The 27915-nt window shown below is 39.1% G+C and overlaps 1 protein-coding gene across 1 annotated transcript in view; it reads left to right on the forward strand.

The window, feature by feature from the left end:
• MAP2K5 (mitogen-activated protein kinase kinase 5) overlaps positions 1 to 27915 on the forward strand; it is a 196475-nt gene that overhangs the window by 20188 nt on the left and 148372 nt on the right. Inside the window, exons 4-8 of the mRNA XM_065412122.1 lie at positions 3433 to 3502; positions 7578 to 7618; positions 8344 to 8411; positions 13158 to 13206; positions 19294 to 19358. Coding sequence (XP_065268194.1) covers positions 3433 to 3502; positions 7578 to 7618; positions 8344 to 8411; positions 13158 to 13206; positions 19294 to 19358 — 293 coding nt within the window. The remainder of the gene's footprint in view (positions 1 to 3432; positions 3503 to 7577; positions 7619 to 8343; positions 8412 to 13157; positions 13207 to 19293; positions 19359 to 27915) is intronic.

Raw genomic sequence — 27915 nt, forward strand, 5'->3', positions numbered from 1 at the left:
AAATTGTGAGAGTTCTTGTAAGTTGCATACTGGGAGAATGGACTGCAGAGAGTAGTTCTGTGATAGCATACATTCTAAGTCACTCATGGTAGTGGCTGGGCCTTGTAGCAAATGTTTGTAGGGTTGGGAAGCTGCTAACGTTTTTCCAAGAATGCTGACATGGTGCATTTTGCCATCAACACGCTGAAGGTTTTGCAAAAGGAAAGTGAATGAATTTTTTAATAATTAAAATTAAATAATGAAATGAGAATACAGGTCCCTTCCATGCATGCAAGGTTTTGTGGTAGGAAAAGATGCTTTGTATCGGTTATAACCCTTATATCGTTGAGGTTATTTGTTTGTGAACTTGACCATCAGCACAGTTTTCAATCAGCTCTGTAATTAATTTGCTTTGTAATACACAAAGAGATTTTGCATTATATTTATGGAAATATTGTAAGATGGTAATTGAAATTATTTTCTTATTATACATAGCAGTTAATTAAAGAAAGATATTAAGTAGCAGTGGAGCTACACTACCACTGTTGTCTTGTATCAGTATAAAAAGGCAGTAATTTTTTTGACAGCCACTGATTGGAAAGTTGCTTGCAGCCTTCTGGAAGCAAGGGGTACATGCTCTGGATCAATAACTGGCAAATTTTCCATTTAAAAGTACCTGAACAATGTTCCAAATAGCCACTGGCATCTTAATTTTCCATGGAAACTGAAATACTCGTATGTGGAGGACAAATCATTTTCGGAGAATTTTTCCAGACTACTTGTTAACAGTTATTGCTGTCCCAAAAGGTTGACAGCTGACATGATTGATATTTCATTTACTTGTCATCACTGAGTAATGGAGAAGGCCACATTACTATTTTTTTTCTAAAGAAACGTAGTCTCTTGAACATTTGCTTTAGTTTATTATTCCAGAGAGTATGTACTTATACTATATGTATATGTCTTGGGGTCCTGGCATATTACTAAAAATAAGGAAACACATTTTCTTTACAGCTTTGGTCTGCTAGAAAGCAGGGCATTCTTTTATAGCCCCATAGCTATTAGATGCTAGCTGCCTTTTTTTGGGGTGGGGGGCAAAGATCTTAGCTTGTTATTCATTACCCCATGATATAAAATAAGTCTACAGGGATAGTTCCCTTTCTTCCTGCAAACATCTCTTGATCATTTTAAAATAGTATATTTTTGTGATTAATAACTTTACTCTGTATAAGCACAGTGGGAGCATGTGTAGTGGGATTATTTAAGAGAAGTGTACAGTAATCGTGACCCAGATATAAAAGCATGTTTGAAGGGCTATCATGCATAGATGGGGCTAAGAAGAACCCAACACCCCCAGTAGTTTTCTCCCCTACTAACACTTTACAGAAGAACTGTTCTTCCTGTCCATTCTCATATATGAGAAATGTGGAGATATCAAATGCCTTCTCTTTCTTAGCAGGTTAGAATCTTAGAACTGTAAAGGAACATTGAAATAGGACCCCAATCTTTCAAGTGGATCTGCACATGCAGACTTTTGTGTTCACACAGAGCCACATTGAGAACAGGACCAAGTTTGTAATCAGTTGTAAAGAAATCTGTGCCTCAAGGTGAAGCTAGAAGACTTGAAGCTTCCAGAATTCAGTTTTGTGAATGCATGTATGATTTTACGCAATGAAAGCATGTATTGTGCACTAAAGCAATCTTAGTGACCTGTCCTACAGCCTGTGCTCACTATATTTGTGTAGTTGCTCCCTTTGTATACTTAATTTGATGGCATTCCATAACAAGATGAAAAAACTATTTACATAACAATTAATAAACCAATCCTTATGTTGATTTGCATTATATAGACGTCAAAAAAGTTTGTTTTATTGTAAGTCATTGGTATGATCAGAACACTCATACTTGACACCATACAGATATGCAGTATTTACTGTTTAGGTTAAGTAATGTCAGCATAAGTAACAACATCATAAAATATTTATCTGAGAACACTATATTTCTAAAATCTTCGGGCCAGATCCTCAGGTGGTGAAAATGAGCATCAAAGTCAATGGAGCTGTGCTGACTTTCACTGGCTGAAGATCTGACTCGCAGTCAACATTTTTGTTCTTAAGCTAGGTAAGTTGCAGTTGGAACATGCTTCGTACTGTGCTTTGAATTCTCAACACTTCCCATAGTCAGAGAGATGCATTGGCAAAACCAATGAGGTCCATCTCCTCACTATAGCAGGATTGTTTCTTAAAGTACATGTTCCGGTGTTTTGTCTAGTGTTGTTCTTCAGTGTCCCATGTAATGGAGCTTCCAACGTTTCCCAGGGGAAATTTTTTCTAAAGGCAAATAGATATTCCCAGATCTCCAGCCTAAATGTTCCCTTTCCTTATTAAGCAACAGAGGGTCCTGTGGCACCTTTAAGACTAACAGAAGTATTGGGAGCATAAGCTTTCGTGGGTAAGAACCTCACTTCTTCAGATGCAAGTCACCCTCTGTTGCTTTTTACAGATTCAGACTAACACGGCTACCCGTCTGATCCTTTCCTTATTTTTCACCCATTACTCAGTAACTCTTCTCCTACCATGCTATTTTCTTTCCATCCTTGGTATTCATGCCCTTCAAATATTTACAGATTGTTATGTAGCCTTTTGTCATCTCTTCACCAAACTTGTATTTATGTATCTATGGTAGCTGTCTTAGATTTTTTTCATCAGCTACTCCCACCAGCCACTAAAATGTCAGGGGCTGTGGTCTGAGGTCCCCGTAACATGACAATGTCTTTCTGGTAATGAAATGCTAAGAGCTGTGGATATTATGTTGTAGATGCCATTGCACTGGGACCATATTACCTCTCTGATTTGTGTGGAGTGATACCTTTGGATATGCAGCCCAAAGCCGCATTCACTGTTTCTACCATATCATATTGGCAGTTCATGGCTAACTTTCAATTGTCTGTCTATTTTCATCCATTGGTCTCATTCATAATAACTGCTTTCCAGGTTTCTCTTCCCCATTAACTCTTTCTGTCTTGAATTATTTTTCCACAAATGTAGTAGTTGGTATCAGGTTGAATTTCATTGTATTTTGTTTGTTTGTTTCTAATCTCTCGGTTTCTTTGTATTATTTCGGTCTCTTACTTACTGCTGCAAATTTTGTTAATGTTCTCTTTATTTAATAATAATGTAGATGTCGGATAAGCCTGAGCCTATGATGGTCACGATACAATAGTAGGCCGCTCCCCTGAAGTCAATATATTACTGATTATCATTACCCTTTGTTTAATGTTCCTTCACAGTTGTTTTGTTGTGTGGACAGTACAAACAGTAGGAATGTATTTTGGAGGCTGATACGTGTAATAGCAATTTTTTCAACCCTAAAAAATACCCTGAATTCAACAACCTATAACACTATAACTACTATTCATATGTTATTGAATAATCTCCTCTAATCTCTTTGCAGTATTATACCACTGTAATGGAACAGCAAGTAAATGGACAGTTAATAGAACCTTTGCAGATATATCCAAGAGGTAATGCTTAACAAATATTAATTAGCAATGATTATATCAGTAAGATGTTTCATCAACAGTTATGTTTTCAGAAGGTTTAAATGCAGCTAACATGAAGTTTACCTCTTAATTTACATAAAATAATTCAGTATTGTCAGGACTGTAGTGAAACTACAGTTATTGCACATAAAATAGCTTGTTTACTGGAGTAAATTAAACTAACCCGATTTGGTTTGCATGGTACATATTTACAGTCATTTAAAAAAAACTCATTGGTGGTGGTGTAGTTTGTGTGTATTCAAAGCCAAAGCAGTTGAATAACTCAGGTTCTGGATGCTTCTTACGACCCTTGCTCCTCTAAAGTTTTTAATCAACTGAATATGTTCAGGGGATATGATCTGTCAATCTGTGTTGAAACTGGAGATATGTCCAGCATAGAGAGGAATTTTATTTGAGCTGTTGGCAATTCATGACAGAATCAAAATAATGGAGTCTTATACACAGATAATACCCAGTTATGTAGGCACTGATTGAAGAAAGTATCTCTGTTCAGGACAGCACTTAGTATGTGCTCAAGTGCTCTCCTGAATTCAGAAGACTTAATCACATGCTTTTGTGCTGGGTTGCTATTAAAATAGGATTTACTATGTCCTAAACAAAATCATAGACAACTACTTGGATTTTGAATACATACTTTTCTCTGAGAACTCAGGTAATGGTTAAAAAGAATAGCATATTACATAACCCTTCTAATTCAAATGTTCTCAGTATCCAGTCTCTGCATCTGTGGTTCTTAATTGATGAAATGGATACGGTTTAAATTCTCCAAGTAAATCTCCCAGCAATAAATTAATTGAAATAATTAAGAATTAAAATCTTCTCTGTTAACTGATACTATACAAATAATCATACTATGAGTTTCCCAATTAAATATTCTAGACTTTCATTACTTACAACTCTGAAGTTTTAATTGGGCAGCTAACCAATAGGCCTTTCTAACACATGCTATTACGGTCTCAAAAGGAGGCTGTCTCTGGTGGTAGGTTAGTGAGCTGCTATGGGAAGATGCTTAAAGGAGAAATATTGAGACTTTTGCATCTCAGCCTAGCAGTGGCTGAAATAGCAGAGGGATTCTTGTAGATTCTAGCCATGGAAAAAGCTCATATATCACTAGATTAATTCCTCGCTGTTACAGTGGGTTTTCTGAGTGTAGTTATAAAGAAGGAAATGTGTGTGTGTGTGTGTGTGTGTGAATGTGTGTGTAATACATAAACACACACACATTCACTCACTCTTGCCTCTTTATAGCTGCGTTTGCATTCAAACTCATTGTAATAATGAGGTATCAGAGTAGTTTAGTATCTGGTGTGTACGTGTACACGTGCACACACACGTTCCCTGTACAAAACCACAGGCCTATATAATATCTTGGGAGATTAGAGCACCCATGACGAACCCCCTTGTTTGGAGTTGTGTGAAGAAGGTTCAAGAGCCCCTTATTGCATATTTTGTGATATCCAGTTGCAAAAGAGAAAATATTGAAATCTCATGTGGCCAGAGTATATGCTGCTTTGGCAGCTGAGCCTTCAAGGGGCTGAACAGCTCAGAAGGGCTGAGCATTGACATCTCACTTTCAAAATCACTGGTTGTTGCTTGGAAGTTGTTCAGTACCTTTCACGGCTGAGTCCCCAGGGGGACACACGGAAGTTCAAAATCAGACTTTATGTTCTGTACGTTTGCCTTTTGGACCATTCCTTCAGTACCTGCCTTGTGGTTCCTGCTCTCCCTCTCCATGGGAGTGCCCCTTCTCTCTTCCATGTATGCCTTCCTTGAGCGATCTTCTTTGAGCTTATGGGATTCAGTTATCACCTCTGTGCTGATGACTTGCCAATCTCCATTTCCACCTGTGATCTTTCACCCTTTGTCCAGTCATGCCATCTCCTCTTGGCTTGCCACCACCTCAGGCTGAACCAGTCCAAAGCCGAGTTTCTTCTCCTTCCTCCCAAACTTTCTCTGTTAACCTCTCTGTTCTCCCTGTTGCTATGCTTGTAACCTTGCCGTCATCTCTGACTAATTTTTCTGCTTCTCTCACATCCAAGCTCCCACTAAGTCCTGCTGCTTGTTCCTCTACAGTATCTGAACAAGTGCCCTTTCCCCTCTTTTTTTGCAACCAGGGCTCTAGCCCAGGCTCTTCTCTTCCATCTATCCAAAACTGTCCTAGCAAAAACGCTTTCCTTTCTCATCATTTTGGCCATGTCTCGCTTCCCACAGCTTTTTGAATTCTCTACCTTTTCTGCATGTGATTTGAGCTTCTCTCTTTCTTTCAAAATTCTTCACAGTTCCACTCCTCCCTACCTTACAACCCGCACTAGATTCTATACATACAAGCCCCTCATATCTTTTCCTGACACCATTTTAATCTTTCTGAGGAAGGCTCTCCAGTGCTACTTACTCTGTAATCAAATAGTTTCTGAAAACCAACCTGTTCCAGGAAACCGGCCAGCACTGATGTCCATGTGCCATGTGTTGTTGCCTTAATTGTGCTGTACCTGTTTCATATTATAAGCTCTTGGGGGGTAACAAATTTGTATTTAGTATATTTTATATTATATATAAATAATAATTGCCTGATATTTTTTTCAAACCCATCAAAGATATATATTTTTTTGCCACTGGGCGACTCTTTTTGTCTTTTTTTTTTTTTTTTTTTTTAAACAGTTCTGAAAGCTTACATTTTCCATAATCCCCACTGATTATATATGTTTGTATTTTAAGGTCCGATCACTTCTTCAGCAAAAACCTAGATAAAGGGTTGCTTTGAAGAATGCTTCAGCCTTTCATAATAGTGGTCTTAATTCTGCTTACGATGGTAGCTCAGGAGAAAAATAAATACTATCCATTCTTTAATTCATGGTAAACAAATCACTTACAGTGTTTATGGACAGTGCGCTTCTTATTCAAACACTATGAATTTTGTTGCCTGTAACAAAATGCTTTGGTATCAGTACAAATGACATTTGACATGTCTTTTATTGTTTGTTCAAAATGTTAATGTCCATATTTCCATTTCTGAAGAAATGTAAACTAAAATGGTTGGTAAACTTTAAAATTATGCTAAAAAATTATCCATTTCCCTCCTCCCCAATCCTGGGTGAAATAATATTTAGCTTCTTTAAGAATATCATAGTAATTTCTAATGCACACAGCCTGGCCTAACTGATGTGTTTAATAACTATCATCTGTGTCCTTTTGACTAATAAATAGCTCTGTTTCCTGCTGTCAAAAAATGGAGTGAAATACATGTGCATCTGAGAGAGAGAAAAATCAAATTCATCCCTTCCCAGACAATCAATCAAAATTGACAGGCCCTTTAACGTACAATTTGTAGGGCACTGTAGTTTTAAAATGGGAATTGTCTGTAACATGTAGCTAGAAGCCTGTGTGGTTTTAACATTTGACAAAGGCACATCCACTGAATGAAAAAAACATGGTAATATATTGTTTAAGAGGCTTTACAAAAATACCTTTTCCCAAGTAGTACTTCATCTTTAAAGCTAGACATCATAAAAAGATGTCAGGATTTGCATGTAAACAAGTAATGCATCATTTTTTATTCTATATTTAATGCATTCAATCTTCTGCTTCCTTGGTCTTTGAACTTTGTTCCCCAACCAGATTTTCCCACATTAAAACACAGTGGCCCGTTTGTCAACATGACGTAAAAAAAAGTCTCTTTAAAAGAATTTAGTTAACTGCAGTACATCATGTATGTAAACAAAAGAAGATAGTGAAGGCATTTGAATTAAGAAATGAATCTAATCATTTTAGCCTAGTTATCTTGATTTTGCTGTGTTTTAAGCAGAAATTATAATTTATATTAGACAATGTCAAAAAGCTCTTAGCATTTATAAATGCTCAGTCCCTGCAAGTTAAAAATCCTGGCTCACAATTCCCTCTCTGGGTCTTAGGCGGCACTTTTCAATCATTTCTCGCTGCTAATTTTGGTGTCACCCTCATTTCTTTTTAAAAGATTCATTTTGAGCAAATTTGTAAATGGCCCTGATGTGTTCTACAATTTAGTCAATTACTGTTTCAGCCTGCAAGCCTCCTGGGAAACGCAACATACATGGCCTGAAGGTACGAATTTCAATAATTGTTTCAGTAAAGTTAGATGGATTTGTAATGCTGTGTTCCACTTATTGAAATGTCAAATAAAACTGCACTTTTTTGAGTTCTGACAAGCAGATTTTTTTTTTATGAGTGTGGGACAAAGATTCATCTGCTTGGTATTGGCTGCAATATCTGAGTGTTCTATACAGTTGTATTAAAAACTGAAATGCGTTTTGTTTCTTCCTTTTGTTAATAAGCTTCTTAAATATTAACTCTGCTATTAGTATCAATTTGCAAAGAGGTCTTTTGAAGGGAGAAACACCATATTCATTTGATTTAATTAATTTATATAACCTGTTAAGCACACAACCAAGTTGCAATGAAATCCTTTCAGGACATTTATTCAATTCATTCATATATACTTACTAACTTTCTACTGTAATCATACATATGTTCTCTGTTCTGAACTGCAGGAAACTATAGGATAATTTGTATAAAATGATTGTTAGTGTATTTCTGTTTTTCTATATTATTTAATTAAAGATTTAAAAAGTAAGGAAATAGTATACTGAAACCCATCAGTTATATAGTATCCTAACCTACATACAGACAAGACCTCAATGATCGGTATGCCTAGCAACAAGCTAATTAACCTTCATAGTGAAATGAGAAATTCATGGCAAATTACAGGTTAATTAGAATGGTGTCCTCTGAACACAAACGACTGATAGAGATTCTTTCCCTGCCTGCAGGTAAATACACGAGCAGGGTCTGCTAATAATAGCAGCTCAGCAGTCTCGGATTCCCTTCCAAGCAATAGGTAAGAGTCAATAGTGGATGTGTATGTTTTTTTTATTAAAACAAAATGGAACATGAGAAGTGATTGGTGTATAGTAATTAATGGTATCAAACTGGAAATGTCAGATAACTTTATCAGTATGACTATTGGGAGTGAAGAAGTACAATGGGAAAGAAAAAATAATTTAACCTGCCCTGTAGAACTTGTCACACTCCTATTACAGGTGTTCAGTAAACCTATTTTCTGCCGATAGAACTCTGCCTTTATGGGATATTTCAGATGGCTTCATCCTTCATATGACATTGACATACGGTATATAGTTGAGCCAGAAGTTCATTTATTTTAATTGATCTAATAATCATTGTCCATCACAGGGTTTTTAGTTATTTAGCAGGTTTAGTCATTCATTGGATATCTAATTCAAAGTGATTTTGCTGAAAAATTTGGTCCTGTTAAGTTTGATGCTCAATTTAATAGCTTTGCTAGCATGGGCTGGGATACGTCTAAGGGTATTAAACTCCCAGATACCACCAAAATTCAATGCGATTTGGCTGCCTAACTCCCTTAGATTTCTTTCAGAATTCTAGCTATGGATTTAATATTACTTCTTATTGCCTGTGAATATAAGAGAACTGTTTAATATTGGAAAGGTAGCTTCTAGTGCACCACAGTAGAGCCCTGTAATTCAAAGGCTCAGTATTTTAATTGGAATTTATACTTTTTATGAGTGCCCTTTCTACATAGCCCTGCACCAAATGTGTCCCCTTCTCTTTTTAAAAACCCTCTTTTAAACAAGTTGACAAAGAGTGATACAAGCATGTTAAGATACGATCTGTTCACACTTGAGTGGAAGCAGTTTTCTGTTGGTACCTGCTAACGTTGCAGTCCTATTTGCTTGATATTTGTGATGCCACCTAGTTATCCACTGGGGAGAGCAGAAGTACATTACAACATTGGAGACAATGCAGAGATCATGATACAGACTCTGCAAGCACCAAAACCACTTAAGGTGCCCCAGTCAGTGAGCACCGTTAGAGACCTTGACAAAAGTTAAATCAAGCACTTTAGGCAAGTCTGTGTTGGAGAAATCTTGGCTCCAGTAACTCGGTGAGGTATGCTGAGTATCACAATTGTGAAAATGCTATCCACGTCCTTTGGAAGAAAATATTTACTGTTTTCACTAGCCTACCTTGTACACTAAGCTAAGTAAATACTCTTCCTCTCCTTAGCATTCAGTAGTTTTCAGTATGCCATGTACTTTGAGATGGTTCTCAAAGTGCACTGAAAATGAGTCTTCTAGAAGATTGCGTCATCTTATGTCTTGGTTAATTGCCATTCCTTTTCCAAAACCTTTTGCACTAGGAGTTGTGGTTTTGAAGTAATTGAAAGTCTCTCTTTGTTTCATGTTCACAAATTGTTAGTCCTGAGAGATGACAAGATCAACTTGTGTTTCCTTGGAAAACTTAATCTTTCTTTAAAGTAGTCTGGGAACAAAAGGCCTATTGAAGAACAAAGCCACCAAATATGAAGTCCCTATTTTCACTGTTCCTGTTAGTAGTGATCTATGATCAAGACACATGCACCTATCAAGACTATATTATTGTGTTTGGTTTTTTTTTTTTTTTTTTTTTTTTAAGTTCACTAATCTGTCTGAGAGGATTTTTCTAGTGGTACTGTTGTCTAGGCAGCATGTTGTGTGGGAGGATGAGGAGATCAGGTTGTCAGGAAAACAGGGGGAGGCCTTGATATTTTGGGAGAGGAAATTACCTTGGAATCAATGATAGCAATGCATATTTCATTTTTGCAAGATAGTCTTCAGTTACCAAAAACACAAACACAGCTGCAGCAGTTAGTTGTGAATATCCCAATAGAAGTGTAATGTCAGTGACTATATCTAATCCAAGATGGCTGGTACATGAGACAATTGTGCTGAAAAAGGGAGAGGCTACAAAAACAAATTGAGGTGGAAATAAAATTTCTTCCTTCTACACACAGACAGGAGTGCTGGAACACTCGGGGGGGAGGGATAGCTCAGTGGTTTGAGCATTGGCCTGCTAAACCCAGGGTTGTGAGTTCAATCCTTGAGGGGGCCACTTGGGGATCTGGGGCAAAATCAGTACTTGGTCCTGCTAGTGAAGGCAGGGGGCTGGACTCGATGACCTTTCAAGGTTCCTTCCAGTTCTAGGAGATGGGATATCTCCATTAATTTCTATTTCTATTTCTAACAATTTTTATAGTGGGGGTGCTGAGAGCCATTTAACCAAACTGTAAACTCTGTATATAATGAAACCACTTCAAGCCAGGGTGTGTGGTAGCACCCCTAGTTCCAGTACCTATGCATGTAGAGGGTGGGTTAATTAATTAGATTCTGGCAAACACTTTTCAATTAGTGTGTCTAAGACACCTATATTAAATTGGGTGCTGACCACTTGCTGTTCTCATAAAATCAGTGGGTGTTGGAGGTTCTCAGTTCTTAGAAAATCCATCTAATTTTGTTTAGGTGCTAAATATGGATTTAGGGACCTTACTTTAAACACCTAAGGATGAAAATCTTGACCATATACTTTAATTTTTACCACAGACAAAGCACCACTTTTATCCTTATTTTCAAGTATTTAAAAAACAATTGTAATCCAGTCAGAAGTTTTATCTCTTTAGCCCTCCACGGTAGTCCATATTTTACTTAGCTCTTGACAGACCAATCATTACATATTGTGACAAAGTTCCTCCTCTATCTTGGTGGGTCCTGCGCTTATTGGCGGATTTTCTTGCCTCAGAGATTCACCATGTGGGTTGGGGAACAGCCCAGAGACCTTCCCCTCTGGGAGAACCCACAGTCCGGGTCAATTGGGAGGTTTGGGGGGAACCCGGGCCCGCCCTCTACTCCAGGTTCCAGCCCAGGGCCCTGTGGACTGCAGCTGTCTATAGTGCCTCCTGTAACAGCTGCATGACAGCTACAACTCCCTGGGCTACTTCCCCATGGCCTCCTCCAAACACCTTCCTTATTCTCACCACAGGACCTTCCTCCTGGTGTCTGATAACGCTTGTGCTCCTCAGTCCTCCAGCAGCACACCCTCTCGCTCTCAGCTCCTTGCGCCTCTTGCTCCCAGCTCCTCACACTCCCACCACAAACTGAAGTGAGCTCCTTTTTAAAACCCCCAGGTGCCCTGATTAGCCTGCCTTAATTGATTCTAGAAGTGTCTTCTTAATTGGCTCCAGGTGTCCTAATTAGCCTGCCTGCCTTAACTGGTTCTAGCAGGTTCCTGATTACTCTAGTGCAGCCCCTGCTCTGGTCACTCAGGGAACAGAAAACTACTCATCCAGTGACCAGTATATTTGCCCTCTACCAGACTCCTGTACCCCACTGGTCTGGGTCTGTCACAATATATATAATCTGAACTTCTTATATATTCTAATAAAATGGTCGTGCTCCCTAGAAAGGCATCAATGTTCAAGCTGTGCATCATGCTAGTACTTGTTCATTGCTATTTCATTTATTTAATGTAGTCAAGTTTCTAAAAGCTAAGAGCTTCAATTAAGAATTTAAGTTTATGGCTCAGTGTGAAATGGTACCAATATTGTTCTTAATTTTTTGATTTGTATTTTCTAAAACTTGCTCTGACATCTCCAAGTTTCTGTCACTGCACCAAATATATATTTTAGAACCTTCAGATGCAGGTTCCACTATATCACCCCCAGTGTTTTAAAATATTTTGACTTATATTTTATGGTGAAATACAACAAAGATTGCCCCAAACGAATTTATCATAACAGCTTTCAGGGCACTTCCCTTGCTAGATTGGTAATGAAATCAAGAGGAAGGATAAAAATGAATTGTGACTTCCTCTGGCTTTCTGGAGTTTTGGTAGTACTTTATTTATATTACAGTGGTCCAAGAGACTCCAACCAACGTTGGGGCCCCATTGTACATACACATAAGAGGACAGTTCCTGTCCTGAAGAGCTTACAGTCTCAATAAATAAAACAGACACAGGAAGGATGTTTTCCCCATTTTGTGGATGAGGAAGTGAGACACTGAGAAATTTAGTGATTTGCCCAAAAGAAGTTCATGTCAGAGCTAGGAATTGAAACCTAATCTCCTGAGTCCCAGTCTAACCTTAAGTCTTGCCTTAACCCCAAGACCATCCTTCCTCTTAAGTGTTTGGCTTTTAATTCCCCCCCTTCCCCCCGCCCCCAGTCGAAGGATTAAATTGTGCCCTCCATCACTGTTCACCCGTGCCACCCTGTTGACTTCAGTGGGTATACAGTGGCTTTTTTTCATTTGGATTTGGACTGTGTTTTTCTTGTAAATTTAGAGGTGGATCCAAACTCCATATCGGAACATCCCCAGATTCTGGGGCTCCACAAGTTCAGAGATGTTTGGTTGATGTGCTTCCTCTTTTATAACAAAGTAAAACCTTGGGTTTTTTGGTACTTTATTATAAAACACTTGCTGGTGAGGGTAGCTTTGATTTATTGACAAACGTTAGGCTGTATTTTGAAGAGGAGGGTGGTCAAATGTCTGTCGTTATCTAAACTGCTTTGTAAAAGTGAAATAAGTCTTGATCATCTTGAATTTTCAATCTTTCTGGACTTCTGCCATAGGCTGTTTGAGAAATACCAGGCTCAGTCTGTATTGCATAAGTAAAACATATTCAGCATGCCTAACCATAAGCGAAGGTGCTGTTTTGTTGGGGGATACCTTTTAAACTCCATTTCATAGACTGAAACTGTAGTCATGGAAAATAATTGTTTTTTATTTTTCAGCTTAAAGAAGTCTTCTGCAGAACTGAAGAAAATATTAGCTAATGGCCAGGTAGGTGCATTAAATTCATACTTGGGTACATGTATGACTTGTTACTGCCTATAAACCACAGTGATTGGCATACTATATATAAGTGGAGAGATGCTTACTGCTCATTTAGTTGTAATGTTTCCTTTTTAATACTGAAGTGGAGAGACCATGAAAATCTTCATGATATGAATGAGTTATGTGTCTTGATTTACCTTGATTGCCATAGCAATTTGCTTCCCATTTCTCAAAAGGTGAGAATCAGTTTTAGCTCCGAATAGATTTAAGCATCTCACACACATGTTGCACTGCGGCCACAATGTAGGGGAAGAAAGTTAATCAGCGTTGAATAACTAAATCAGCTGCTCAGTTGCTAGAATGTACCTTTGTATTTTCAGGGCAGTAGGCACATAAATATTTAGCAGGCTTTGCAAGTGGTAAGAGAGAAAATTCCTTCTTTTATTGTTTGGAGCTGCGTCATATTCTGCATTATAAGAGCAAAGTTGTAGAAGACTTCCTTATCACCTATTCTTCTCCGCTCCAGGCGTTCAGATCCTGATATCCAGACCTGAATAGTTTACACTTTCAATTCATGGACAAATGGACGCTTTAGGGCACTCATTTCTCACCAGTTTTGATTCAAATAGATAGACAGATCCAAAGTCGTATAATGACTTTAAATATACACTGCTAAATTAAGCTACCTAAAAGAATACCGGATTCTTCAGTAGCAACATAAATAAGTTTTAATGTTTGTCATTGTGAAACCCCTTTGATAGCCTTGGAGGCAGGCACTTGTCCATTGCCATCAAGCTTGCCTATTAGGCTCTATTGACTGAGACATCTGTGTCACCGCAAATAAAAGACTCTTATTGATTTTCTTAACTGTTGTTCACTTCCCCTCCATGTTTCGAAGGCTGAAATCTTAATTATCTCAGATGCGTATTCAGTGCCTTCACACGGTGACCTCTCCAAGTCTCATTGGCATTTCATGAATCAAGTAGTTGTAGTTGAGCGTGTCAAGAAGATAAAGGCTGGTCTTCATGCTTGTCCTTCAGTATCACCTGTAACACGGTGATCTAATAAATGAAAGTGCCTCTTTAAAAGGTGATTCTAACAGCATCAGCACTGCAGCCTTGCTTATTTGGCACTGAATCCTTTGAATACAGCTTGGAATATATTTTTAAGCTTGTTGGCATTCTTAATACAAAGCCATATTTGAACAAATTGATTCTTGCCAGGAAGGTCTGTTTATAATTTTTAAAATATTTATAAAATAGCCAAACAGATAACTTTCAATTATGTGAGTACCAAAAACATGCTTTTGAGCTTTTTAGTGAAATTTGGCAAATACTAATCCATAATATAAGAGAGCCATTTGGGGATAAGTTTTAGAAAATGGAATAACTGAACATGAATATGGTCACATTATCATGAATGGGTGAATAACCTGAATTTGACATTTTGACTTGTTGAAAGATATAAAGGCAAAAGCTAAAATCTATTAGTGATAGTAAAGATTTGATTTATGCCCATCAAAGAAAGGAATTTCAGAATTAGTGTTTTAATGCTACCCTTAATTCACCATGCTGTGATAAGGGACTAGACTGTAAATCTCCAAAGAGAAAATGCTCTCTGTTATATTGCATACCTTTTGTTATTCAGTAATTAGGCACAACTATATAAACTGGGGACAGATTTTTGTTTTAACTTTGACTTTCCTTTCTTTTTGGAGTTTGCACCCTTAGCATTAGTTTAACATAGTTTTTTGTATGGTTTATGTTTTCAAGCATTAATGATGATATTCCTTTCCACTAGCCTCCACTTAGGTTTAATAAGAAATTCATATTAATCATTAAAAGAAGGGAACATGATTCTTCAAGATAATCAAATATTGGCAGGTTAGAAATAGCTTTCTGCCTATGTTCATTGATATAGGTTATGTGATATAAATATTTATTTCTTTTCTGTCACTCAGAGTAAATGCCACCAATTGATTCAGCATTGATATAGTGTCAACAGTTCATAAGAAACATTTGACTGGCTTGTGTTTTCCGATTAGTCTCTGCTCTATAAAGTGGGATTTACTAAATCTCTTCAATTGTCTGCTCATAGAGTGTGACTGCTTTCTGAAACCATTACTACTTCGATTTGTAAAGCAAAGGTACAGCGATAGGACTTTGCTTCTGTCAGAGCTTTACATATAAAATAAGGATTAATTGAGCATTTTGCTTTTAATGATTTACAAGAGAATAGATACTGAGACTTTCAAAGACAGCAGGTATAAACAAAGAGTGTTTTGTTTGCTGACCCATAATTGAATTCTGTTTTCACTTTTTCATTAATTCTGTTAATATCGGCATCCAATCAAGTTTGGCTTTGAAAGTTTAATATTCCAGTCCTTGCTGTGGAGTCATTGTTTTTATGTTATCATTTTGTGATTGAGGATTCAGTTTTCCCAGTAAAATACATAACTCACTAGGTATTTTTTGGCATCTTTATTTGATTCAATAAATCAAGCTTTATGTCTGTAAGGTTTTCTGGTGTATATTTGCTCCACCCCAGTATCTGTTTCACCATCAGTTCTGTGCTGATCCTTTGTGCATAACTGTCAAGGAATGGTACCAGATTGGCAGTGAAAGGCATGCAGAGTGAAAGTGGTGTAACATCACAGGAAAGATTTGGCTAAGATGATTCACTTTTTACCGGTTAGCCAAATGCAGAAGAAAAGGGAAAGCACTTGTATAAAATAACCCTTTGCTGTTTTTTGCAGAATAAGCTTGCATAATTAAAGGGAAAAAAAACCTCCCAGAAGAGCTAATGTATCGTTAATGATGTGAGTTTAGTTATGGCTATGTAGGTTTGCCGTGTTTCTCAGAGATCTTTGTTTACAATAGAGTCTAAAGATGTCTTATTCTGTTATTGCAAAGTCAGTGAAGTGCAGAGTTCTGTAGTTTTGGGGCAAAAAAATCCTCAGTGTTTGCGTGTGTTCTAAGCTGACGAGTCGCACAATGTGGGTGAAATTCAGTGTTGTGCGGGGGCTTGGTATTAGGCCTCTATCACTTAAGCCCCACTCGCCTACTATCTCACTCTGTGTGAGGTGCCAACCCAATATTTTAAGAGGGGAGAATTCCTTGCAATTTTTTCCTCTTGATTTGCATTTTCTGGTGAAAGATAATTATCAGAGTTTTTCAGCCTTAGTTTTAATACTTAATTGGTCTTTGGGTACTAATCTTTATATACCTTGAAGATTTGTGGTGCAGACTTAACTGCAAATAGACGATTTACGTGGACGTAACTTCTGCTACAATGTACTTCCAGTTATCTCAGATCTCACAAGCTTCAACCTTGGAAATATATAGGAGAATAAATATTTCCTTTGATAAGCGAGTGCTGGATTTTCTTCAGTTGGTTGAAGAGCAGAACAAAATATTTAAAGCTTCACTGTTAGTGATCCGGAAACAGATTATTTTTAGTCAATTAAAAACTCTGTTTTTTGCTGTTGAAACTTGCTGAAAGTTGACTTTTTAGAGGTTTTTATTGCATGTAGCACTTAAGGCCCAATTCTGCTCCTGTCTTCAATGGTGTAGGATAAGGCTCTTGGAATGATCAATGATGGGATATTAAAAGTTACTACAGAGAACTTTTTTTCCAGAGGGTCTGGCTGGAGAATCTTGCTCGCATGCTCGGGGTTCAGCTGATCGCCATATTTGGGGTCGGGAAGGAATTTTCCTCCAGGGTAGATTGGCAGAGGCCCTGGAGGTTTTTCACCTTCCTCCGCAGCATGGAGCAGGGGTCGCTTGCTGGAGGATTCTCTGCGACTTGAAGTCTTTAAATTATGATTTGGGGACTTCAACAGCCGAGTCAAGGGAGAAAATTATTCCAAGAGTGGGTGGGTCAGCTTTTGTGGCCTGCATCATGCAGGAGGTCAGACTAGATGATCATAATGGTCCCCTTCTGACCTTAAAGTCTATGAGTGGGATTTTCAAAAGTGCTGAAGCGACTAGAAACGGAGGTCCACTCACCGCTGTGTGCCCCCCCTTGTGGCCAGGCATGGCGTCACAGCTCTCACCAGGTTAGCGCCCCCTACTGATGGTCACTCTGGCACTGTGGTGATTTCTCTGTCAATGACTCAACCCTCTTGCTAGGTCACAGTCTTTAGTCCACCCCTTCTGGGGTCACAGTTGTCCAAATTCCCCAAAAATGTCTTACCACAAAAACAGAACCTTCTGCCCTCCTGGGGGCTATTCCTCAGCCTCCCTCCTGTTTGATCAGGGTCTCTCCCAGGCCTCCTGGCCTGGAGACCTTCTCCCCTCCTGCAGGAGCCTTCTTGCTCCTTGCAGTCACTACAGATATAGTGGGTTTCTCCCCTTTCACTGCCCCTTCCAGCTATGAACTTCCTACCTTTATAGGAACCTCCCTCCAGCTGTTTCCCCAGCTGAGCTTTATCCCTACTTAAACCTGGCTCCTTTTATACAGGAATCACCTGATTCCTCTCAGGTGTGGCCCATTCTTTAATCAAAGTTGGCTTAACCCCGGGCTCTCCAACCCACATAGATCAAGACACCCTGTTACGCGACGTAAGAGCACAAGTCCCATTTGATTTTTGGTGGGACTTGTGCTTCTGAGTTACTTCGGTGTTTTTGAAAATCTCACCGTTGGTTAATAAAATTATCAGGAAGTTTTTTAGCAGCTGGAACAATTTGCACAAAATTAATAACTTGGCATCAAATAGAATATAAATAATCCAAGAAATGAGTCTTTTAAAGATTTTGTGGTAGATTGCTAACAATATAATTTAAAATCTGAAACTATCCAATCTTGATTACTTTCTATAAGTATTAGTCAATTTAGCCTCCCTATCTTAGTTTAGGAGACATTACTGTGGACCAAAATTTATCATAATTGAAAGAGTTGTTTTAAAATAGACATACACTATTGTCAAAAATGGCTTTGGTACTTTTGAATAATAAATTGCCTTATTTACAATGTTCAGCGTAATATTCACTTTTGTATAGGAGAAGTGGGGTTCTTGGTTTTCAATCTGAACCAGTAAGCCAACAAACAAAAGTGAGCTAAGCTTTTATACAATATAAAAGAACCCCCATGTTCACAACGTACGAAATTTTCTGGTGTCTGGGGCAGGGCCCGCTCCAGCTTTTTTGCCGCCCCAAGCAGCAAAAAAAAATAAAAAATGATAAAGCCGTGATTGGCGGCACTTCGGCAGCAGCTCTACCGCGCCGCTTCATTCTTCGGTGGCAATTCGGCGGCATGTCCTTCCCTCCGAGAGGGACTGGGGAACCCACAGCCGAATTGCCGCCGAAGACCCGGACATGCCGCCCCTTTCCATTGGCCGCCCCACGCACCTGCCTCCTGCGCTGGTGCCTGAAGCCGGCCCTGCTCAGGGGAGAGCAGACCGTAAAGCTCCATGTGGCTTCAGGGGTGTTCACAGGCTTTGACTACCCACCACCCTGTCTGGAAACTTGTCCCCTGGAGCACTAAGCATCCAAGATAGCAATTTATTGTATAACTCAAAGCAAATTGTGTTTGTTCAGCACTAATTAAAACCGAATTTTTATTTGTTGCAGGATTGTGGCCTTAATTAAGCATTTGTATATAAATTGTAGCAATGCTACTGATACAAACATATCATCCAATTAGTATCAATTATGCTGATTCTACACTAAATTGTAAATGGACCCAAGTAAACTTTTCTGACCATATTTAAGATGACAGTGTTGGCTGGTTTGCTTCCTCTCCCTCACAACTTTGGCTTTGGCTTTGGCTATGTGCGGTGCTGGAGACCCCTTTCCTATCAGTATCTATGACCTGACCCTCTTGAGCTGTGTTATATCATTCCATTTTGACACCTTTTATCAAACTTTAATGAAATGACCCAGGCAAACAAATTGTCATTAAACTTTCCATCACTTTGTCCCTTGGTATCGTCTTTTATAAATTGGACAGCAAATGTTGTATTGATCTTCTCGTTCTTGCAGCTGAACTTGAAATGACCCAGACTGCTTGTTGTTTATGGCCTAGAGTTGCTTTTCCTTGACATTTCCATCCACAGCATGACATCTTTCTTGTTTTTCTTTCTTTCTTGTGGAGATGAATGAACAAGACATACAGTATCGAGACGTCCTCGGTCATGGCAATGGAGGCACGGTCTACAAGTGAGTGTTGCATTTCGCTTAAACTTCTTGAAAACAAAATTTAGCAAATCTTTCTCCCTCAGGTGTGCAGTATGATGGTGGATGGCCTTTGCTAACATATGGTAAAAGACCATAAAATACAATGTATGTAATTTAGGCTTTTCTAGAAATTCTCTTTTCACATTTGTCTTCCAGATCTTTCGAAATATTGGTTTCTAGGTGCTATGAGGACTGGTGTGTTTTTATTATCTTCTTAATATTTAGAGTTGAATCACTCCTGGGTGACAAGTTAATGGTCCACAAGTGCAAGTTTAACTGGCCTGAAGCATAATGCATTTTTCCTTCCCTCTTTTTAATACTGTTGTTCTTGCTTGCTTATCATACACATTGCTAGTTCATTGCTTGCAGTGACACCAATTGGATGCAAAGTTGTTATGATACCATTGCTCTGCCTTTCTGCAGTACTACAAAATTAGTAACACCCCCCCCCCTTTCTGTTGTATCCACTTCCCTCCCCTGTAAGAAGCTACACACACACACACAGACTGATGAATATGTTAAGTTATAAACTCCCCCAAATTTTGGTAGTGATGCTTATACCCTGAAGCCAGTTTTAATTTTAATATTGTAAAGATTATAATAGCAAAGAAATAGTTTTCTCAACGGGAAAGTCTTTCTCATGCGTAGTGCAAAGTTTAAACTACATAATGTAATATCTGGTACTTAATAGTCTGCAGTGGTGTATGAAAAATATTCCGCTAGGAATTAAAAAATCCATACTTTGTAAGAAAGCCCTGAGGGAGTAATAAAGGTTTCCTCCAGAGAGCTATTTACCATATACAGTAACATGGCATCCCATTTTGATCTTGTTTATACCTTACACATTTTAACTTTGATATTAACGTTTTTTAAAAAATGTTTTTAAAACCACAACACATTTATTTTATTTTTTAATTGGCTGCCAACTTTCCTAAGCTCCAGCTTTCTGTCTCCTAACATGAATTTTAATAAAAATGGGTTTTGGAGTCGTTATCAGAAAAGATGTTATGAATCTTAACAGATTTCCAAAATCAAGTCAACCTGGTACATGGAAGGTGGTACAAAGACCTTCTATCATGTTCTCTTATTTGTCTTCTGGATATTACTTATTCTCTAGACCTATAGATTTCAAACATATGTTTTGTAGTAATGATGTGCTTTTTCTCTTTATACTGGGGAGAGATTGTGGATTGTTGCACTTTACAAATCAGTCTATGGCTGCTGCTTCTTTGGAGAGAGTTGCTTCTCTTTCTCAGTTGGAGGACGAGAGCACAACCCATTCTGGAGCGAGGATTGTTCTTAGAGAGAGAATGGACAAAGGGTGTTGGGGGGGATTGGAACTTCAAGGTCAGGACCAGACATAGTGAAGGAGAACTCATGTTTTGTTGCTTGTGGAGGGCATGGAGGACCATTTTAACAAGGAAAATCTTAGCATGCAAGTCCCACTCATTAAAACCACATCTCTCATTGTTCCCCAATATTAGATCACCTTCTTGGAAGAAGTGGATCTAATAAGGGGCAAGGAAGGAGATATTGTCAGCAAGCGCTATTCTTAGCCTCATGCAGGATAAAAGATTTACCATTGTCATCATTCTCTAAGATCTGATTGGAACCTCAGAGTGATTGTCTAGTACAAATTGGCAGGATTGTTGCATGGTACATAACTGCAAAATGACACCTTGGCGATGGCCTTGTTAACCAAGTACGTAGCCCTGCTGATCTCACCATATTTGCTTAATGCTGTTTCAAAAATACAGATATGTCTGTATCTCTCTTGCTTCTGCATACTTAACATAGAACAGTGGGTGCACTTGTCACACACAGATACCTTGTATGTATGTTACACATATACCTTGGTTGTGCTGTGGCCTTCACGCCCAAGCTGTTTGTGCGTCACGTGACAAAGTGTGTAATGGAGTTGATTAAAGAGACTGAAATCCTACTACTGCCCCGCTAAGAGAAGGCAGAAGAAGAAGATAGTGATGAAAGAAACATGGTTGGCACCAGTGGGGAAGGAGAGAGGCTAAATAAACTGTGGAGAAGGGAAAGAAGTGATGGAAAAGTAGAAAGAAGAGCGGATGAAAGTGGCATGGTGGGATGGGAGGGGGAACTGCTATGAGTGTTAGCGTAACTAAAGGCTTGATCCACAGCCCACTGAAGTTGACATTAGTGGGCTTTGCATCAGGACCTAATGGTGTACCTAGCTGCTGCCCTGCTGCTAAGGGATGGCTGCATTTTAGGCCCAATGTGTGTGTATATAGTTTATAAAGAATTGTGACATCCCTAGAGGTGGAAGCTTCTATATATACGTCAAATATTTGTATAATATTGCCACAGGTACAACACATGCTCCTTAGAATCCATATAGGAAACTTGGATAAAACGCTAGGCAGCGTCAATCCTGTTCTTTACTCTTCTACGTCGTGAAAGGACAGATAAAGCAAAAATGGCGTGAAAGGGGAGGTGTGGCACTTCTGGCAGCTCCTCTGCATGATAGTTCTTGGGTGGGCTGTGATGATCCCAGTGTCTGTCTTGTTAAGGGTTTTGGGGTTTCTTTCATAGATTCATAGATTCTAGGACTGGAAGGGACCTCGAGAGGTCATCGAGTCCAGTCCCCTGCCCACATGGCAGGACCAAATACTGTCTAGACCAGATTTGATATAAACTGGCTTTCCAAGGAATGATGTTTTTTTGGGTGGAAAAACTTGAAACCTCCTCTGAGCCTAGGAGAACATACTTTTTTTGTTTTCCTTTTTTCATTGTCTTTTGTGTGTGTATTTTAAAATATAAAAAATGCCAACTGTAGTAGCTAGTTGATTTTGTTTCTCATGAGCCAGCGGCATTCCATCCTGCTCCAGAGGAAGTCTACCCATGCCATCTGAGATCAGGCTTACCATTCCTAAGGTTTGGTTTTACCGGACACCCAAATAATAACAGAGCATAAACCTCAGCCCAAGTTTCCTCTCCAAGCCCAACTGTTGCTAAGATATTCATTCCTGTAGGATCTCCCTGTGTTTGCTCCTAGTTCTCCCCACTTACTCTTTCGTTCTGGGGGAGTTACTAGCGACTGCTGTTATAAGAAGTCAGCAGAGTGAACTCTGCATCTTTATACAGAGTTTGATGTAGAGCTGGCCTAAATTTTTCAAAACTAAAAATTTTGAAAGAATTTCAAAGTCATGAAAATTGATATAAATGAATATTAATGTTGTTTGGATGTATATTTTGGGGTGTTTGACTATGGTCCTGTGATATGCTCAATATAAAGTCAGTAAAACTTTCTTGTATTGGAGCATTTGCCTTTCTGTAGTGGGAATTGGTTCTTCCTTGCCAAAGAAGCATACACGTTATATGAGCCAATGAGAAATTGCAAACGTACAGGTGGCTGGATTGCACTACAGCAGTGTTTCCCAAACTTGGGACGCCGCTTGTGTAGGGAAAGCCCCTGGCGGGTCGGTTTGTTTTCCTGCTGCCTCCGCAGGTTCGGCCGATCGTGGCTCCCACTGGCCGTGGTTCGCTGCTCCAGGCCAATGGGAGCTGCTGGAAGCGTTGCGGGCCGAGGGACGTAGCTCCCATTGGCCTGGAGCAGTGAACCGCGGCCAGTGGGAGCCGCGATCGGCTGATTCTACACTAGTAGAATCGGACCTGCGAAGGCGGCAGGTAAACAAACCGGCCCGGCCCGCCAGGGGCTTTCCCTACACAAGCGGCGTCCCAAGTTTGGGAAACACTGCACATGTATTTTATTCTAGTAGATCAATGAGCATTTGTCAGATAAAATTAATTACAAATGTTTGACTCTTTCAGCCTACCAGCATTCCATGCAATAGGTTTGTTTCCAAAGGCGGCATACATGGTATTGATTTGAATGTAAAGAATGAGCGGGTATGTGTGGGTATCTTTTCCTTGTTTAATTTTTGTCTTTCTATCACTTCATACTAAGTCGTTTCCATTATGGCAATGATATATTATCAGCATTCAGCAAACAAGATAGCATGTTGCAGGTCGCTGAGCAGAAATTTTCAGCCTCTGTTTCCACGTGAATTAACTATTATTGAAATAGTTTATTGAGATTGAAGTATTGATCACTTTTCTTGCTAACCTTGGCTTAAGGGAAGAGAGAGGGGGTGTTTTCATTCTCTTTGGAAGACACTGTGTTTCATTAGAAAATATATATATTTCATTTATTTAGGTTTTTTACAGCCTCCACTATTTTATTGCTTGGAGAAGGGGTATTTTGGCTTTATTTTTATGACAGTATAATTATACTTCAGAAATGCACTTGATTACTGTGTGTAGCAGAATTGTTCCAGTATATTGGCTTGGCCAATATTGCTATACAAACAACTTTTCAGTCAATTGAGTCTGGCAAAAATCAATACTTTATAGCAATATTTCTAGTGAGAACTTGCTGAATCTGAATGTTTTTTCTTTAAAGAAAAGGGATTTTATAATTGCCTGACTTCCTTTTAAAATTATTTTCTACTGCTTTTTGAGGCACTATTTTTTTAATTAAGGAATGATAAGCAGCTACAGAGTTCAATCACTGCAAACACAATTAAGTGTTCTTGCTTTTTTTGAATGCATATAATATGCAGCTCTGGTACTTTGTTGGGAGTATGCTCCTCACTTTGAATAAAGCATGTTGAAAAGTTATTTGGAAGTTCAAAATAAATAATAATCCTTCCACCATTCTAGTCTGTTTTCATCATTAAGCCACTTGGATTTGCTCTTTGTATTCACTAATTTTAGGTCCAGTTCTGTGAAGTCTTTTGTACCCTCAGCTGCCATTGATTTCAGTGAGAGTTGAGGGTGCAGGATTGGGTCTGATATAGTTATGGTGGTGGATTTATTAACCTTCCAGTTTTATAACAGGCTTTCTAATTTTTCTCAACTATTTTATAAAAATTGATATGATGGAGAGTACAGGCTCTTGGCTGCTGCACAACAGAAGAAAATATTTGTATACTGCTGCATCTAGGGTATTTACTTAAATTGCTTTTTTGAAAAATAATTCACTGGAAAGTCCAAAAGGCATTTAAAGTGTGTGTCTTTCTGCTACATTTTTTTACCTCTATCATTGGTTACAGAGCTCTGAGAGACCATGTTTTTGTAAGATTGCTTCCTTACTTTAGTGAAATATGTTAACATTTTGATACACAATGTAATGTGCAAACTCTGCCGCTGAGTCTGAGCAGTAGCTGCACTAAATTATTTAGAACTAAAATACTGTAACAGTATGTATTTAGAATGTAAATATTATATAGAAATGGTATTTGCTATTGGCAAATAATTGTTTTGTAATATTTTTCACCTGCATGGCATTCTCTAAAGTTTCAGAGTTCTACTAGATGCTGAAACAAAATCATACAGCATATTTTTAATTTCATATTTTTTCATTTCAGCTTTTTAAATACAGGTAAAGAAATGTGAAATGTTCAAATAAAATTAGAATTCTCTTTAGGTTACAGTCAGTATAGCATTTTAAAATGCTTGGAGTATTAAAAGTATGTATTGTGTATGGTGTATGAATCTACTAGATTCTACTAGACTGGTTTACAGTATCAGCAAGACACAGCTATATAATAATTACTCAGTCAACATAAAGTCCCAATTAAACCATAATAAATTGTACAGTTAAGTTATCTAAAATCTGTGAGAAAAGTGTATTGGTCATCATTTCAACCAAAATTTTGTTAAATCAGACAATTTTGTTGTTGTTTGCATAGTTATGTGGAGGGTCTGGAGAGAGGTGGTTGATCCACAGGCCAGAAGACTGGTGTGGCTGAAGAAAACGAATATAAATGTGGAGGTTTAATATTTATTTGTGGACAGGGTGTATTTCCAGTTTGCATCAGCAATTCACTTGAGCAGTTTTGCTGTTCACTTGAGTTGTGTGCAACTTCAGAATATGCCCATTTGTATATTCTTTATCACAACCACCTTTGGGATAGGCCATTGTCACATTACACACAATGCATGGCAAAACATCTGGAAGGTTGTCATCTTGATGTTCAAGTGTTTCCCTTCTGAAAGCAGCATGTACAAGCTGTGCTATTTGAGTATAATCCTCTGTAGGATGAGAGGAGAAGCTCACTTCTAGGGTAAAGGAGATGGAGGTTATCCAACCTCCAGAAGCTAGAGTGGTGACAGAATTGTGGCATTACGCCCCATGTTCTTCATAGTAATATTATTATATGATTATCAAGATAGGTCATGTAAATTATAATTGAAAAGGTTATGATTTATTGAATATGGTTATCCTATTTGTATGTTTGTATCATTTTGGTATCTGAAGTTAGGAATATTGTCTGTGGTGGATAGAAAGCTGGCTAGATTGTTGGGCTCAACGGGTAGTGATCAACAGCTCCATGTCTAGTTGGCAGCCGGTTTCAAGCGGAGTGCCCCAAGGGTCGGTCCTGGGGCCGGTTTTGTTCAATATCTTCATTAATGATCTGGAGGATGGCGTGGACTGCACTCTCAGCAAGTTTGCAGATGACACTAAACTGGGAGGAGTGGTAGATACGCTGGAGGGTAGTGATAGGATACAGAGGGACCTAGACAAATTAGAAGATTGGGCCAAAAGAAACCTGATGAGGTTCAACAAGGACAAGTGCAGAGTCCTGCACTTAGGACGGAAGAATCCCATTCACTTTTACAGACTAGGGACCGAGTGGCTAGGCAGCAGTTCTGCAGAAAAGGACCTAGGGGTTACAGTGGACGAGAAGCTGGATATGAGTCAACAGTGTGCCCTTGTTGCCAAGAAGGCTAATGGCATTTTGGGCTGTATAAGTGGGGGCATTGCCAGCAGATCGAGGGACGTGATCATTCCCCTCTATTTGACATTGGTGAGGCCTCACCTGGAGTACTGTGTCCAGTTTTGGGCCCCACACTACAAGAAGGATGTGGAAAAATTGGAAAGAGTCCAGCGGAGGGCAACAAAAATGATTAGGGGGCTGGAGCACATGAGTTATGAGGAGAGGCTGAGGGAACTGGGATTGTTTAGTCTGCAGAAGAGAAGCATGAGGGGGGTTTGATAGCTGCTTTCAACTACCTGAAACGGGGGTTCCAAAGAGGATGGATCTAGACTGTTCTCAGTGGTACCAGATGACAGAACAAAGAGTAATGGTCTCAAGTTGCAGTGGGGGAGGTTTAGGTTGGATATTAGGAAAAACTTTTTCACTAGGAGGGTGGTGAAGCACTGGAATGGGTTACCTAGGGAGGTGGTGGAATCTCCTTCCTTAGAGGTTTTTAAGGTCAGGCTTGACAAAGCCCTGGCTGGGATGATTTAGTTGGGATTAGGTCCTGCTTTGAGCAGGGGGTTGGACTAGATGACCTCCTGAGGTCCCTTCCAACCCTGAGATTCTATGATTCTATGATTCTGTCTATTACAAATGTGTTTACACCTGGAGAACGCCCACTAGGCAGAATGCAATCCGTCTAGATGGCTGACTGGGAAGGACCATTAGCATCTTCTAAGACCTCTTGTTTTCCCTAATCTCCCACTGGGGAGCCTTCCTGAGGATGCTACAAACAGCCTCAGAGTCATGGCTGCTGTGTGCCTACAGGAGCATGTGACCAAGTCACCTGGTACTGGACTCCATCTTGGAATACCAATGTTTTTCCACTGACTGGGTGTGACAACCAAGAGGGGAGAGAAAGGGTTCCCACCATATGCAAAAGCTATTTAAGGCAGGGAGTGACATCATCGTAGTTCTTCACTGACTTCCCGCCCAAGAAGATTGCTGGAAACACCTGAGGAACAAAGACTGGACTAGGGGAGAAGGAATTTCTAGCCTGTGAAAGGAATGCCTGGGGTTTTAAGCTGCAAGCAAGTGTAGCTTGCCCTCAAGAATTTCTGCAAACTGCCTAAAACAACAGTTAGGGTGAGAATTTGCTACTCATATCCAATCTCTTTAGTATATTAAGCTTAGATTACGTTTTTGTTTATTTGCTAGGTAATCTGCATTGATCTGTTTGCTATCCCGGATAATCACTTAAAATCTACCTTTTGTACTTAGTAAACTTGTTTTTGTCTAAAATCAGTGTGTGGAAATCATAACTGGGGGCAGAAAGTTGTTGCATATCTTCCTCTACATTGAGGGGGGGGGTGAATTTCATGAGCTTATGCTATACAGTTCCCTGTGCAGCGCAAGATGGTATAATTTTGAGTTTACGCTCCAAAGGGGAGTGCATGCCTTAGGAACTGTGAGGTGCCTTAGCTGAGCCTTCCCATGCAGAGCTGATCTCAGGATCTGTGTGTAGCTGCAGCTGGATGTGTCCCTACCTGTGTGTGTGCTGGAGGGGAAGGGAGCCCAGGCTGGTGAGTCAGGCGGGCTCAGTGGTACCCCAGTTCCATGGGAACCCATCACAAGAATATTTGAGATTTTTGCTGTTTCCTTATGTAATTTGGGCTCTGCAGGGTTTTTCTGTTTTCTTGCTTACCTCGAAGTATTTCTTTGATCAAGGACAGTGATGCATGTATCGTTGTGAAGGGACAATGTCATGAGGGAGTCTAGAGCGTAGACGTGTTCTTCAGAAACAG

The sequence above is a fragment of the Emys orbicularis genome, chromosome 10 (assembly GCF_028017835.1).
Source record: "Emys orbicularis isolate rEmyOrb1 chromosome 10, rEmyOrb1.hap1, whole genome shotgun sequence".
Classification (NCBI taxonomy): Eukaryota; Metazoa; Chordata; order Testudines; family Emydidae; genus Emys; species Emys orbicularis.